Source organism: Cololabis saira, chromosome 6 (genome assembly GCF_033807715.1).
Source record: "Cololabis saira isolate AMF1-May2022 chromosome 6, fColSai1.1, whole genome shotgun sequence".
NCBI classification, from domain to species: domain Eukaryota; kingdom Metazoa; phylum Chordata; class Actinopteri; order Beloniformes; family Belonidae; genus Cololabis; species Cololabis saira.
The window spans coordinates 33,736,165-33,749,626 of NC_084592.1; the positions used below are offsets into that span (position 1 = coordinate 33,736,165).

General features: G+C 39.0%; 1 protein-coding gene across 2 annotated transcripts; it reads left to right on the forward strand.

Moving 5' to 3' along the window:
* The first annotated feature begins 5,626 nt into the window (after window positions 1-5,626).
* LOC133446143 (FAST kinase domain-containing protein 3, mitochondrial-like) lies at window positions 5,627-13,098 on the forward strand. 2 transcript variants are annotated; one of them, XM_061723982.1, is made up of 10 exons: window positions 5,627-5,673; window positions 5,920-6,766; window positions 6,940-7,090; window positions 7,214-7,401; window positions 8,575-8,743; window positions 10,650-10,735; window positions 10,883-11,054; window positions 11,482-11,551; window positions 11,760-11,874; window positions 12,146-13,098. In XM_061723982.1, exons 2-10 carry the CDS (start codon window positions 6,026-6,028, stop codon window positions 12,257-12,259), a joined length of 1,806 nt encoding a protein of 601 aa, XP_061579966.1. In that variant the 5' UTR covers window positions 5,627-5,673; window positions 5,920-6,025; the 3' UTR covers window positions 12,260-13,098. The 2 variants fall into 2 exon arrangements, with proteins under 2 accessions (XP_061579966.1, XP_061579965.1); XM_061723981.1 differs by having other exon boundaries at window positions 5,660-6,766.
* The last annotated feature ends 364 nt before the right edge of the window (window positions 13,099-13,462 follow it).

Genomic DNA, 13,462 nt, shown 5'->3' on the forward strand with positions numbered 1-13,462 from the left:
GTGGGGTTCCGCAGGGCTCGGCCCTCGGCCCTCTCTTGTTCTCCCTGTATCTGCTCCCGCTTGGCTCCATACTTAGGAAGCATGGGATTTTCTATCATTTTTATGCAGATGACAGTCAGATTTATGTCCCACTTAAAAAGAAAGACAATTACTCTGTTACTGCCCTACTTAAGTGTCTTGACGACATAAAGGCCTGGATGTCTCTGAACTTTTTAAACTTCAATGAGAAAAAGACTGAAGTGATGGTTTTTGGTGGCACCACTGGAACACCCATTCCAGATCTGGGGCCCTTGGCCCAGCATGTAAAGCCAACCATCACCAACCTAGGTGTCAAAGTGGATGCAGCTCTAAAGCTTGACAGCCAGATCAGGGCGGTTGTCAAATCTAGTTTTTATCACTTGCGGCAGCTGGCTAAAATAAAGCCAATTCTTTCAAGACGGCAGCTTGAAACAGTAATACATGCCTTTGTCACCACTAGACTGGACTACTGCAACGCCCTCTATGTGGGGGTTAGTGCTTCTTCTATCTCCCGTCTCCAGATGGTCCAAAATGCTGCAGCACGCCTTTTAACTGGCACTCGCAAATTTGAGCACATTTCCCCCATTTTAGCTTCCCTCCACTGGCTGCCCATACAGTCCCGGATTCATTTTAAAATTATTTTATTTGCTTTTAAATCCTTGAATGGTCTTGCCCCGCCGTACCTCTCTGAGCTCCTACACCCTTATTCCCCCAGTCGCTCACTCAGGTTAGCTGATCAGCTGCTCCTGAGAGAGCCTAAAACTAATAGAAAGCTCAGAGGGGACCGGGCCTTCGCTGTTGCAGCTCCAAAACTTTGGAACAACCTGCCTCAGCAAATCAAACAGGCCTCCTCTCTGTCTGTTTTTAAATCTCTTCTTAAAACCCACCTTTTCTCCTTGGCTTTTAACACTTAGCAAGACAGTTGTGCTTATTTTATCCTTTTTAGTATTTTATTCTTTTATCTTCTATTTTATCCTTTTTATTGACTTAACTTATCATGATTGTTTTATTTATGTGCCCTGTGCCTTATGGTGTGTTGTCTTTCATTTGCCTGTCCAGCACTTTGGACCATGTTGGTGTTTTTAAAGTGCTTTATAAATAAAGTTGTATTGTATTGTATTGTACTTTGTTTACATATGGGTGAGAAACATCACTGAAATGTTTCAAAACCATCTTCGTCAAAGAAACACTAAAAGGGCTTTCTATAGGTCTCCCTTCGCAGTGATTATTTTTGATAGAACAATGTAAGGAATCCAGAGGAATCAAGTCTATGCTGCCTGATCACTCAGATGACTCTACATCATGAACTGCCATTCATTAATATCTGATATAGACATATGGACAAATACTTTGTTAAACCTTTGTCAATATCAGATACAGAACTACATTCACAAATAAAGCCCTAGAGATCCCTGTGCAAAAAAGAAGCTATGTGTTAATCTTGTTCTGAAGCATCAACATCTCTTAGTTTCAGAGGCGTCTGAGATGGACCGTCATGCAGTGCAAACATTTATTATGGACCAAAACACCAGCACCAAACAAGTCCTAAAAGGCAGGCTCTGTGGTGGTACGGGGTTGTATCAGTGCCTTTAGTAAAGGCCATTTTCACTTCTGTGATGGCAGCAATATACACTTTTAAACTATTAAAGCAACATATTCTCCCTTTTACACCAAACCTCAACCAAGGAAGTCCTTGCATTTGTAACAAGACACAGCAAAAACACATTACAAAAGCATAGAGAGTGAAGAACATGGTACAGATACTGGATTGTTCTGCCTGTACTCCAGACTTGTCCTCAATAGAGAGTATGTGGACAATTTAGGGGAAAAAAAGAATGAAAGTGAAAGAAACTGACTTTATTTTATAGTGAAACATTTTCAAAAAGAAGTACTGTAGAAAGAAAAAAAACTATTGAAATACTTTATCACTTGTATCCTCAATGCCGGAAGGCCTTTGAAGAAGAGAAGGATCAACAACATTATGGTAAAAGTTTCACTGTCCCCCTGTTAAAGGTCTGAAATGCTGATATGGGTGTAAATGGAATGACTTTGTTCACAGTCTGCAAAGAAATTGTATTGAGTGTAAATATAAGAATTACTGCTTCTTTTTTTCTTATTAGCATTTTCAATATCGTCACAAGTTTTTTTTTTCTTATTTGGACTTGCAAGTAAAGATGTAAATATTTACAACTGGTTTCCAGAATAAAATACAAATACAAATTCTTCCACTTCCCTCACAAAACACATCCCACCAAAAGAGGTACACAGGGAAATGACTATTCATTGTGATTCATCAGCATTACTGGCAGAGAAGCTACTTTATTATAACAGATCTTATCCAGTCTGCCCTGCTCCCTATTTGAAAGCTCTGCATCTCTCTCTCTCTCTCTCTCTCTCTCTCTCTCTCTCTCTCTCTCTCTCTCTCTCTCTCTCTCTCTCTCTCTCTCTCTCTCTCTCTCTCTCTTTTTTGCTCTTTCTTCTTTGTCCAACTTGTGTCCAGAGGGCTTGTGGTGCTGCTGCTTGTTTGCAGAGATAGAGAAGGGCAGCCAGGTGGGTAACACACACGCACACACGCACACGCACATGCACGCACACACACACACACACACACACACACACACACACACACACACACACGCACATATTGCCTTGTAGATAGCGGGGCAGATGACTTTTAGATCGTTAAACACTGCCAGACACGCACGTACACGTGCACGTGAACAAACAGTCATCAGATATACATATTTAAATAAAATGCACAAACCTTTCATAAGCGCTGCAGTTCACAAGTTCTATTTACAAGCACAACCCCAATATCAAAATAAATCCAGAAAAAAGTCTGATTTTGTGCTTAAACAGCAAACAATAAAACTGAAAAAATAAATAAAGAAAAACACCATTAAATCAAAACTTTCCAGGATTTGGGATTCAATTTGTCAATCAATCAATCAGACTTTTTTGTACAGCACTATTCATACAACTTGTGCCATACGAAGTGCTTTAGCTTTTGTGTTGTTTTGTGTTTTGTTTGTGTACTTTGATGGACAAAACAAGGTAAGTAAGAAAGGTTTTTACACTCCTATTCGAGTCATTGCTTGTTGCCTTGTTTCAAATGCGGATGACATTTAGGTCATAAGACTTCGGCCACCCTGAGCTGTGAGGCACGCTGGTTGCTTTGACTTTATTCCCATCTACTGGAAACTAGTGGAACTACACCGACCAAGTCAAGGGAAGAAGTCGAGGTCAAAATGGCTGTTTCGTTGGATTACAAAATCAGATGTTTTATATAAGTTTTCCGTGAACGACATAATATCCTTGAAAGAAAATAGTGTGCAAAAGATTTAATGAGTGCTCATAATGACTAAGATGTATGTCACTGTAATGCAATGATAGACAAAGCAGGAAATAACTGGAACAAATCTGAAATAGACACATTTTTGGATCAATATAGAAAAGAAGCTTCAGTGGCTCATTTAGGTATAATATTGTGTAATCTGACTATTTGTTGCTATTTTAATTCAGTACTCGTAACGACGTAACATGTTAAATGGAGAATTTTGGAATAGAATATAATAGAATAGAATAAAATAGAATAAAAAAGATCATTCTCAAAGCAAAAATATATTGTCCCATTGCTGCACATAGCCTACTATTCTCAAAAATAAAGTATTTTGTCTTTGGGATACAAACAGTAAAGGTTTTGGTTTTTCAAGTTTGAAAGGCTGGTGTACCAGCTTTGGCCAAGTTCATTTAATTTAGCTCTTCAGGGGTCCGTTTCACAAAGCAGGTTTAGTGAAAACTCTGAGTCTGTTAACCCTGAAATGAGGGAAACTCTGAGTTTTCCGTTTCACAAAGGGAGGTAACTCAAACCAGAGAAAGAGGAGTAACTCTAGCCTGTTTCACAAAGAGAGGTAACTTAAGCTCTCGGTCAGTTACCGTAGTAACAGACGCTCTGAACCTAACCTGGTCGGGACCAGGTTTATTTCAGCAAACCTGGAGTTTCTCTGCGTCTCCTCCCTCAGTGGCGTCAATTCAGCCAATGGGTCTTTACGCGATACGCATCCGTTTTCTGCACCACGGACAGCAAGCGGCAGAAAAGGCTTATCTAACAAACGCAATTTAACTCGTTCACTTTATTCACTATGTCAGTGCAACAATATCACAGGGACATCCAAGTTTAACTTCAAACAGTTAAAGTCCAAATGCAAAAAGGAGAGGGAGAGTAAAAAAAAGTCAAATATTTCCCTTAAACAGATGTATAAGAGGATTTATATCTTACTTTGAGATGAACTTGCATAATTAATCCATCAGTGGCTAACAGCCTCGTTAATATCTTCTGGACCCATCACTTACCTTCTTTCTTTTTTTTTTATTGCGTGGTCTGCTTCCTTTTCATTTTTGTAAGTTAGTAACACTGTAGAGCGCACTTTTTTTTTTTTTTTCAAACTGCAGAGCGCACTAAAAACCAGATTGATAGGAGCGACCACTGTCGTCAGGGACGCGGGGACATTTCAAGATATGAGGGGGATATACAAGTGTTGGGAAAGATAATACCAAGTGAAATCCATCATGTTGTTCTGATATGCATTTGTAGTTATTTTATATGTATTAAGTAATAGAATAAATCAATACAAATAGATACAGAGTAATTCCATAAATGTATTTAAAAAAAAAAACATTTACATTTTCCCCTGAAGCCGCGGTGTGGCAGCTGCCGTACCCAATTGACGGAGCCGATCTAAATGACAGTAAAATTTCTTTTTTTTTTCTCCAAAATATGCTCTCATACTCGCCATATGCACGTATTAACACTTCTAACTCCAGTGGCGTGAAGTATGTGGATCTTCAGATGCAAACTGATGTTTCCTCAAAGGGATTTTGTAAATTGAAATGATAAATAAAGTTTAAAATAAAAAAAAGAAAATGTATTGTGCTCTTTTGTGTCGCCGGTTGCCATGGTGAATCCTTGTTTCAGCGCTCTACTGATGATGGCTTTTGATTTCCCTCACGCACAAGCTTAACTCCAGGTGAAACTACTTAGAGTTGAGTAAATTACCTCAAATCCGCTGTTCTGGAACCGAAAACTCAGAGTTTCCAATCTCAGAGTAGATCAACTAAGAGTTCAGGATTAGACTCAGAGTTTGTTGAACCTGCTTTGTGAAACGGACCCCAGGTCAGTCATAGTTATTTATGACAAATATTTAAAATAAGATTGTGGACAGAAAATGTATTTTGGTCGTGCTTTTTATCTCCATAATTCAGCAGGAAGCTTTTCTGATTGATGGCTAACCTTGAGAAATCTTGTCATTATGAAAGAATGCAGACTTAGTGGCTCACTTTTACGTAATAAAGGGGATACTTTTTCTGTCAGCAAAGTCGGACGTGTGCACCTCTGGCTGACACGTTTCCTGTTGCTGGTCCTCTCCCTCCTCGTTCACTCCTATAGATCCATGGTTCCCTCCCCTCTACCAGTTTCTCAGTTTTACACCAATCCTGAGGGCCGTGTGTGTGTCAGCCTGCAATACATTGTTTGGCCGCAGCGTGGCAGCACACGTAAACACGTGATCTTACACAACTTCATTACAAAACACTGAAACCGAGTTGTCTACACAGTATGTAATATGCTGCAGTCTTACATGATCAGTTTCACTCAAGGTACGTCTTTGGTATCTTTCTTCTCATGGTAATGTACAATTTAAGTAATGTGTTTTTTGTAGGCCTATAAGTCTTCACTTTCTGTTAGAACTATTTTGTTTATATGTTTTCAACATATTCTGATAACTCCATTTGTTAAAGAGAAGAAAACTTTATACTGACGGGAAATGCGCTCCTCTGATGCAGGTGGGAACATCTTTGAAATATGACAATGAAGTCCCTGGTTTGTATCTCTGCGTCTTTCAGAGCAGTGTGTCAGCACGCCTCATCTTGTTTTCCTGTGAACCGCGGCCTTAGTGTCTGCACTTCAGCAGGAAGATGCACGAACGTGGATTTTGCCAGCAGAGCTGTAATGGCACAACAACCGTGCGTAACCGATGTGCGCTGTTTCCAAACCCCCCGGACGCGCAGCAGGATGATGGCGATGCGCGCAGCTCCTGTCCCCAGCCCGGTGCCGGTCCCTGCAGGGAACAGAGATGATGAAGTGACCGAAAACCACCCCGGACCCGGGATCACACACACAACGCCAGTGAAAACAGCCCAACACTTCTCTCCATACGTCCGACATGTGGACGCGCAGAGCCACGCAGCCGCTTTGGTGAATATCCACTCTCTCTTTGAGGAGGATGTCATTACTAAGTTGTGCTCCAAGCTGGCAGACTTTTCCAGCAATGACAGAGCAGAGGGGCTGTCAGCTTTACTTGGAGCGTGTGTTGAGTTTGGCCTGGAGGCCCACAGTCCCCCAGTCCTCCTGCTGGTGCAGGAGAGCCTGCAGCTGCTCTCCAGCAGGACCGTCGGGGTGCTGCAGCTCTGCCGCCTGGGTAAGCTGGCCTGCGCTCTGGAAGGCCGCCGGTGCCCCATGGTAGCAGAGGTCATCAACTCCATCAGCACTGCTGTGGAGGAGAACGACGTCTCCTCCTGTGATGCTGCAGAGATCTACTCCCTCATGACTGTGTTGTATGAGCCATCCAGCCAGCAGCAGACACTCATGCTTGCTGCTTTGCACAGACACACTCAAAGGCTGGTCCACCAGCTGAAAGCCTACCAAGTCTGTGATATCCTGCAATCCCTGGTAACGTTGCAGCAAAGACAGGTAAGGATTAAGGTGAAATCTGTTGTTTTCTGATGAGAATGTGTAGCTCATAGATGCACATATCATGTAATGGTACAAAAATAGTTAATCTGTCCACGTTAAGTAAAATGTGTACTGGACATTCTGTATGTTTTTATGTGCGGATAAGCTGATATTGATATTCTGGTACACAGGCCATCCCCTTGGTCCTGAGGCTGAGTCACCGAGCATCTCGGGTTTTTAAAGATTTCAGTGATGCTGAAATAATGAAGGTACTGTCTGCGCTAATGGTTCTGGGACAGCACGATGAAGCACTCCTGGCTGCTATGGAAAAACACCTGCCAGGTGAGGTTTTATATTACTTTTTAGTTCCTTGTTTTGCCTTAAATGGACTCAAGTAAACCGACCTGTCTGTAACTAGTCCTTTTTTCAATAACCTTTGGTGGCTTTTTTTTTTTTGTCCATCAGAGAGGATGGGAAAGTGTGAGTCAGAGCTGATCACCATTGTCATGGAGTACTGTCTGCAAGTAAGGTGCCGTTCTGAGCCGATCTTTGAGACTGTGGCAGAGAACTTTGTCTGCAGCGCTGAGAAATACACCACCCTTCAGATAGCCAAACAGGTGGTTACGATGGGGAGGCTCAACTACCTGCCACAGGTGAGACTCCTACTTTTGTTACGTTACAATATTACATCAGTATTTGCATGAATTGTGCATCTCTTAAAATTAAGTCTTGTTTTCAGCTAGACATTGGTGACGCATTTGAAAACAATTGGGACTGTGGTTTGTTGTGTTAACAACACTCTTGTGAATGAGGAGACCAGTTGAAGTAAAGTTAAACTTTTTCATATTTTTAATTTAATTAAGGTAAATTGTTACACAATGTGGCTTTTAACTGGTGGGCATCCCATAGACTACAGTCAAACCTATTAAGTACTTTGACTCTCATACGAGCCATGCTGTCAAAATAAATTAAAAATGTGGTTTGACTGCTTTGCTGAGATAAAGAAAGCCTTGCCTAAAAAGAGCTTCATGTATGTCTCACTGAGACACAAGTTCCTCATGCTATATGTGCCAATACACACCCATAATATTACCAAAGATCTCAATTAGCCTGGAGGATAATATCACAAATATTGTCAAACTGCAGGATCTGATTCTGTCTTTAAAAATAAGACATAATATGCCCTTTTTTACCAAGGTGACACTATATCCTGACATATAAAAATGAAATACCTGTAACGTGCTTTGGAGAAAATCCCACTGGTGCAGCACAACGGCTCCATTTTGAACCCCAGATGAATAAATGCCCAAATTCTGTTTTTAGTTTTACATCGAAAAACATTACTACATTGTTGAACTTCTTACAAATGCAGTCTTTCACAGATAGTAAACCCTCCCTCATAGTTACCTCTTAAAGACTCATTTGATATCCAGTTATGTTAATGGCCTGTTGGTAATTAACCTCAGTAGAGATGTTTCACCAGTTTCTCCATTACTTTACACAACTATTAGTCTCATGGCCACATATTTGTAACAATTTAAAATGAGGACATTTGAATTTAAAAAAAGAAAAGCATTATTTTTGAATGACATATGACATATTCATAATTAATTATGGAGTTTTAATGATTTGCTGATCACTGCATTGTGTTTTTAATTTTACATTTAGGGAAACATAATTCATACAGTCTTACTTCAGCCATGAGCTACATTTGGATCAGTACTGCTCACTTTAGTTTTCATCTTGCTTTTATGAGCTCCAAGGAAGATGCATTTGCCAGCACCCTGAAGTCTGTCTCATTGTGTTTCCTCTCTGTTGCTCCTCAGTGCTCTGGTCAGATGTTCAAAAAGCTGGAGAGCATTTTGTCAGCAAGGTTTTCCCAGTTCCAGCCTCGCAGACTATTAGATATGTTGCACGCCTGCATCCACCTACAACGATTCCCGGTGAACTACATCAACAAAATCTTCAGCCCCTACTTCCTACAGAAGTTGCAAGGTAAGCACAAACCTTAAACTGATGTTTTAGACAGAAGAAGATGTCAAATGAGTCCTTCATCAGGTTTTTATCCTATTTTGTGCCAAAGAAGATTCACTGACATCAGAACATCCTACCAGCTGATCAAGCATGGCATCAAACATTTAGAATGGGTATAAGCAAGGCAAGCTTATTTCTATAGAACAATTAAACAACAAGGTGAATCACATGCTTTACAAAGACAAAACATGAATAAAAAGCATGATTTAAAATTTCAACAACAAAAAAAGAAATAATAACAATATATAAAACAAGGATACAGTTCAGTTCTTTTGCTACTTCTTGCTCAAGCAAACAGATTTAAAAATAGTTTGTTTCTCCTACCACTACAACTGTCATGTAGCAGACACTTTTATCCAAAGCGACTTGCATCTGACAGAACAACACAAGCAAGAAGGAGGGTGCTGTGAGTCCAGTTGGACACAGGTGCTGCCATGCTAGTGCTAGAAGATTTTTTCATTTATATTTTTGTTCCCTTCCCAGCCAACACAACAGTCCCTTTATGCAGCAAAACTAAGTCTTAAAATACACTGTAGGTTCCTGATCATGAAGCCTTAAGCTTGACGCTCTGTACTCATTTCTCTTGATGTTATGCACGACAAAAACCTCCACAGGATCCTCTTGATTAAGTTCAAGTGTTTACTTCAAAAATACAACGGTACAAAAATAATCCAATACAAGAAAAATAAAAAAGAGAGCTACATAGGGTGAGAGTGAGAGTGAGAGGTCAAAAAACTATGTGGCTCCACTCCGGCTTGTCCTGACTGAATGCCTCCTCAGGTAGCCCCACCCTCACAGATCCTTCATCAACGCATCCCCACACATGCCATTTCAAGTGCAGTAAATCCAACTATCATTCTCCCATTGTAAACACAAACATTCGACATTTCAATCCGTAAATACTATAAATAACCTCTTTATCAAACTAAACATAAATTATTTGATTTGATTTGATTTGTTTATTTGCACAACATAAAAAAAACGGTACAAAAGTTTAAATGAACATAAAAGCATGAAAATATGTGCAGGTGAGAAAGGAAGCCCTAAATGGGCTTATTCAAAGTTCTCACCAAGAAGATACATTGTATTGAAAATACATTGTATTGAAATAATAGCAAGAACAAAAAACAAAAAAAAAACAGCGTTCCAAAAAGATGGATATAAACAGACAATTTCTCGGTGTGCACGTGCAGAAGTGAGTCCACATTAAGTGGAAGCACTTCTAGACGCTTGGTCAATAAGGCTGGTCTTCAATCTCTGTTTAAAACTACTAATAGACAGTGAAGATTTTGCAATAAGTATATGAGAGTTCCAGAGTGAGGCACCTCTGTCTTTGATGGAGAACTGACTGCTATTGGTACGACTGAATGAAGAATGGAGATCCTCGAATTGTCTGGTATTATAGTTATGAATTTGTGAATTGGTCTTAAAAAAATCTTTGAAAGTACTTGGAAGCATATTTGCAAGATAAGTGCATTTGTAAATGAAAGCACATGATTGGAGTATGTTAATATCATAGATGGATAATAAATTTAATTTTTTAAACAAAGGGGCAGATTATCATATTTTTTATCAAATTATCAATTAACGTATGAACTTAAACTACAATCCAAACATTAACTGAAATTACATTTAGGCTCCTACATACACCATCTTATTCAGATGGTCAGATTTGTCAGTACATCTATCTATCTATCTATCTATCTATCTATCTATCTATCTATCTATCTATCTATCTATCTATCTATCTATCTATCTATCTATCTATCTAAATAATACAAAAAGTCTCTTAGTTCTTCTTAACAGTATTTGTGTATGAAACTACTACTTTGTAGCACTAACACAAGTTTCCATGTCTGTCCTACAGCACAGGGAGAGCCAATGGACAAGAATACACTGAGACAGCTGACACAGCTCCATCTCTCCACCTCATTGGAGTGCACATACTACTGGGTGAGTCTCATGTAAATCCAGTTTTGGCTGAGTGTTTAGAGGGTTTACAGTAAACACATGAACACTGGGCCTTACATAAGACCTGATCAAGTCAGTAACTATTGCTGATCAGAATGACAGATTTGTATGTTCTGCCTTCCATGTCAGGGTCCCAGACTGCCTTTCTTCCAGCATATGAAGCAGTTTTCTTCTAGAGACCACGCCTTTGAGACGCCTATGGATAATCTATTCTACAAACAGGTCAAACGTCCACTTGCACAGCTGCTGGGCGGGGAGTTCTACTCCACCAGAATCTTTAGTTCTGTTGGATACACTGTGGGTAAGTTACAAGCACAGTGCAGTGGGGCACTAAACACACCTTGATGATTCATTTACACCTCTACGGAACATTTTCTCAGGCTAATATCACATCAATCGCTTGTAATATGTCCTCGGCTCTCAATCCAAAATACAATACGATATTAATTACAAAAATAACTAATAGATTAAAATAATGGCCTTTAATTCCCAAACAATTATGAACAAACATGGATTTAAACTGTAACTGAGCAGTTGGTGGATGCATGTTACTGTGAGGCATCAATCCTACTTTACTACTGTCTATACATTGTGAATTTAGCCGGTTTGGATATAAGGCAACATTTTATGGTATGCACACTCAATAGATTTAAAAGTGGATCATTGATGCTCCTCTTGTTTTGCTGCTCTATTATTAATTAATGGTTGTTGCTCTTTTCTGTGCCCAGATGTGGAGATATATCTGGATGAAAATGGATTTATTCTGCCTCTGTCTCAGTGGGAACAAACTTACAAAAGGTTAGATCTGATTTCATCAGAGCAGTTAGATTCCCTTTGAACATACTGATGTACAATATATACTTTATAAGTCCCAGTAAGACTGCTCTTCCAACCAAATGATCTTTTTTATTTATTTTTAATTTTTTCTATAAAGTTGGAATTTGGTTGCATAATATTCCCATATATCTTAGCAGAATATCTGACCTTCTTGCCATGTTTTGTGCAGAATTGCACTATGTTTGGATGGTCGAAACCGCTTCTGCAGCAACACACAACACCTACTGGGAAAGGAAGCCACAAAGACGAGACACCTCCGCAGGGCGGGATATGAGGTGGTGCAGGTGGGCTTCACAAAACTTGACAATCCGTTGAAACAACCTATCTCAGACAAGTTAGCTACCAATGTGCTTTACATGCAGTTACATGTGTTCAATGTTTTCCCTCATATGCTTTGATGTGATGTGAATTGACGCCATCTTCCTGTTCCAATTGGATATTTTTTGGTGACGTGTTGTAAAAGGGGTTTAAAAACAAAGAGGATTAGATCATAATTGTTTAAATAATCTCAAGGTTTTCTAATTCTCAAGGTTATCTCTTTTCCTGCTTTAACAGATCCCTTACTTTGAATTTGAGAAGCTGAGAACGCAAGAGGAACAGGTGCAATACCTTCAAAGCAAGATCTTCCCTGCCATCTCCAAGTTCAGATATAGTCAGACGACACATTGAAAACAAGTTAAAACATGGATCAGAAGTTACATATACCACCTTCCAATATACTTGACTGGCAGGTTACTAATCTTACTGTCTTGTAGCAAGATTGAGCCAGTGAAGTGCCTAATAACTGTAAATACTTCTGTGCCTTTATGATTATTTGGGTTGTTTCCATGTGACACGTGTCCTTTCTGTGATACAACCAGCTGCATATTCCGCATACGTGTGTAAAACATGAACTGAGAGTTTTCATGATGCTGTGCAATCAAAGCTGTCTATCAAAGAAATAGATAGGTGGATGTAGCTTATTTTGCATGTTTAACTATAATGTATGTATTTATTTGTATTTCAAAGATCAAGGGACAGTTCTACCATGCAAATTAGAGAATAATGGGTCTTGGCAATCGATATGATCTAAAAAAAATGTCTTCTTCAATTGGAAATCATTAACATAACATATAACACAGACATATTATCCCTTGTCTGTTTTTGTTCAGCAATGGGCATCCCCATCAAAGCAGCTACGTAACCATGTCAACTTCAACATTTAACAGGTTTTTTTTTTTTATTTGGAGTAAAGTAAAAGTTTTAATCAGTGGGCCTGGCCAATCTATTTAAAAGAACCTGTCCCTGAATTTTGGAAATACTCATACATATATATAGGTATCAGGACCAGGAGTAACTTAACACTCTGCCTCATCAATGCATATCCAATGTAATTTGATAGGTAAAACATGGTTTCTGTTTGATGCAAAGTCAAGAGTAAAATCTGCCTAAACGTACATCGAATACCTCTGGAATACTATTTATATATCAGTGTGACTGTACACCTTAAGCCCTAAAGCCTTTATGTATATAGATATTTATAATAATAAAATGACTTTTTAAAAGTTTTACAGTTCAGTATTTATTCTGTTTTATTAGCAGTGACCAAGAGATCAATTTGAGCATAACAATTGATATGTATGTCAGATTTTGGAATATCATACATCAATAACTAATACCTAAATGAGATATAAATGAGAAAAAAGTGCTTTTATTTGATGAATTTGATTTATTTCAGTTAAAGTTGTGTGTTGTATTCGGAAAAAGACATTTCTTAATTTTGGAAAGTCAAAATTTCTTTAATTATCATTAAATAAGCGAAATCATTTCATCTAGTTTTGGATGGTTAATTCACAAGCGAAGGAACATTGTCTTTTATAACGCATATGTCTT

Bases quoted from the DNA above. Each gene is read 5' to 3' on its own strand.
- LOC133446143 (XM_061723981.1), top strand. From the start codon at position 5,879: ATGACAATGAAGTCCCTGGTTTGTATCTCTGCGTCTTTCAGAGCAGTG. The intron at 6,767-6,939 runs GTAAGGATTAAG...TCTGGTACACAG, and splicing joins TAACGTTGCAGCAAAGACAG to GCCATCCCCTTGGTCCTGAG. The intron at 10,736-10,882 runs GTGAGTCTCATG...CTTCCATGTCAG, and splicing joins TGGAGTGCACATACTACTGG to GGTCCCAGACTGCCTTTCTT.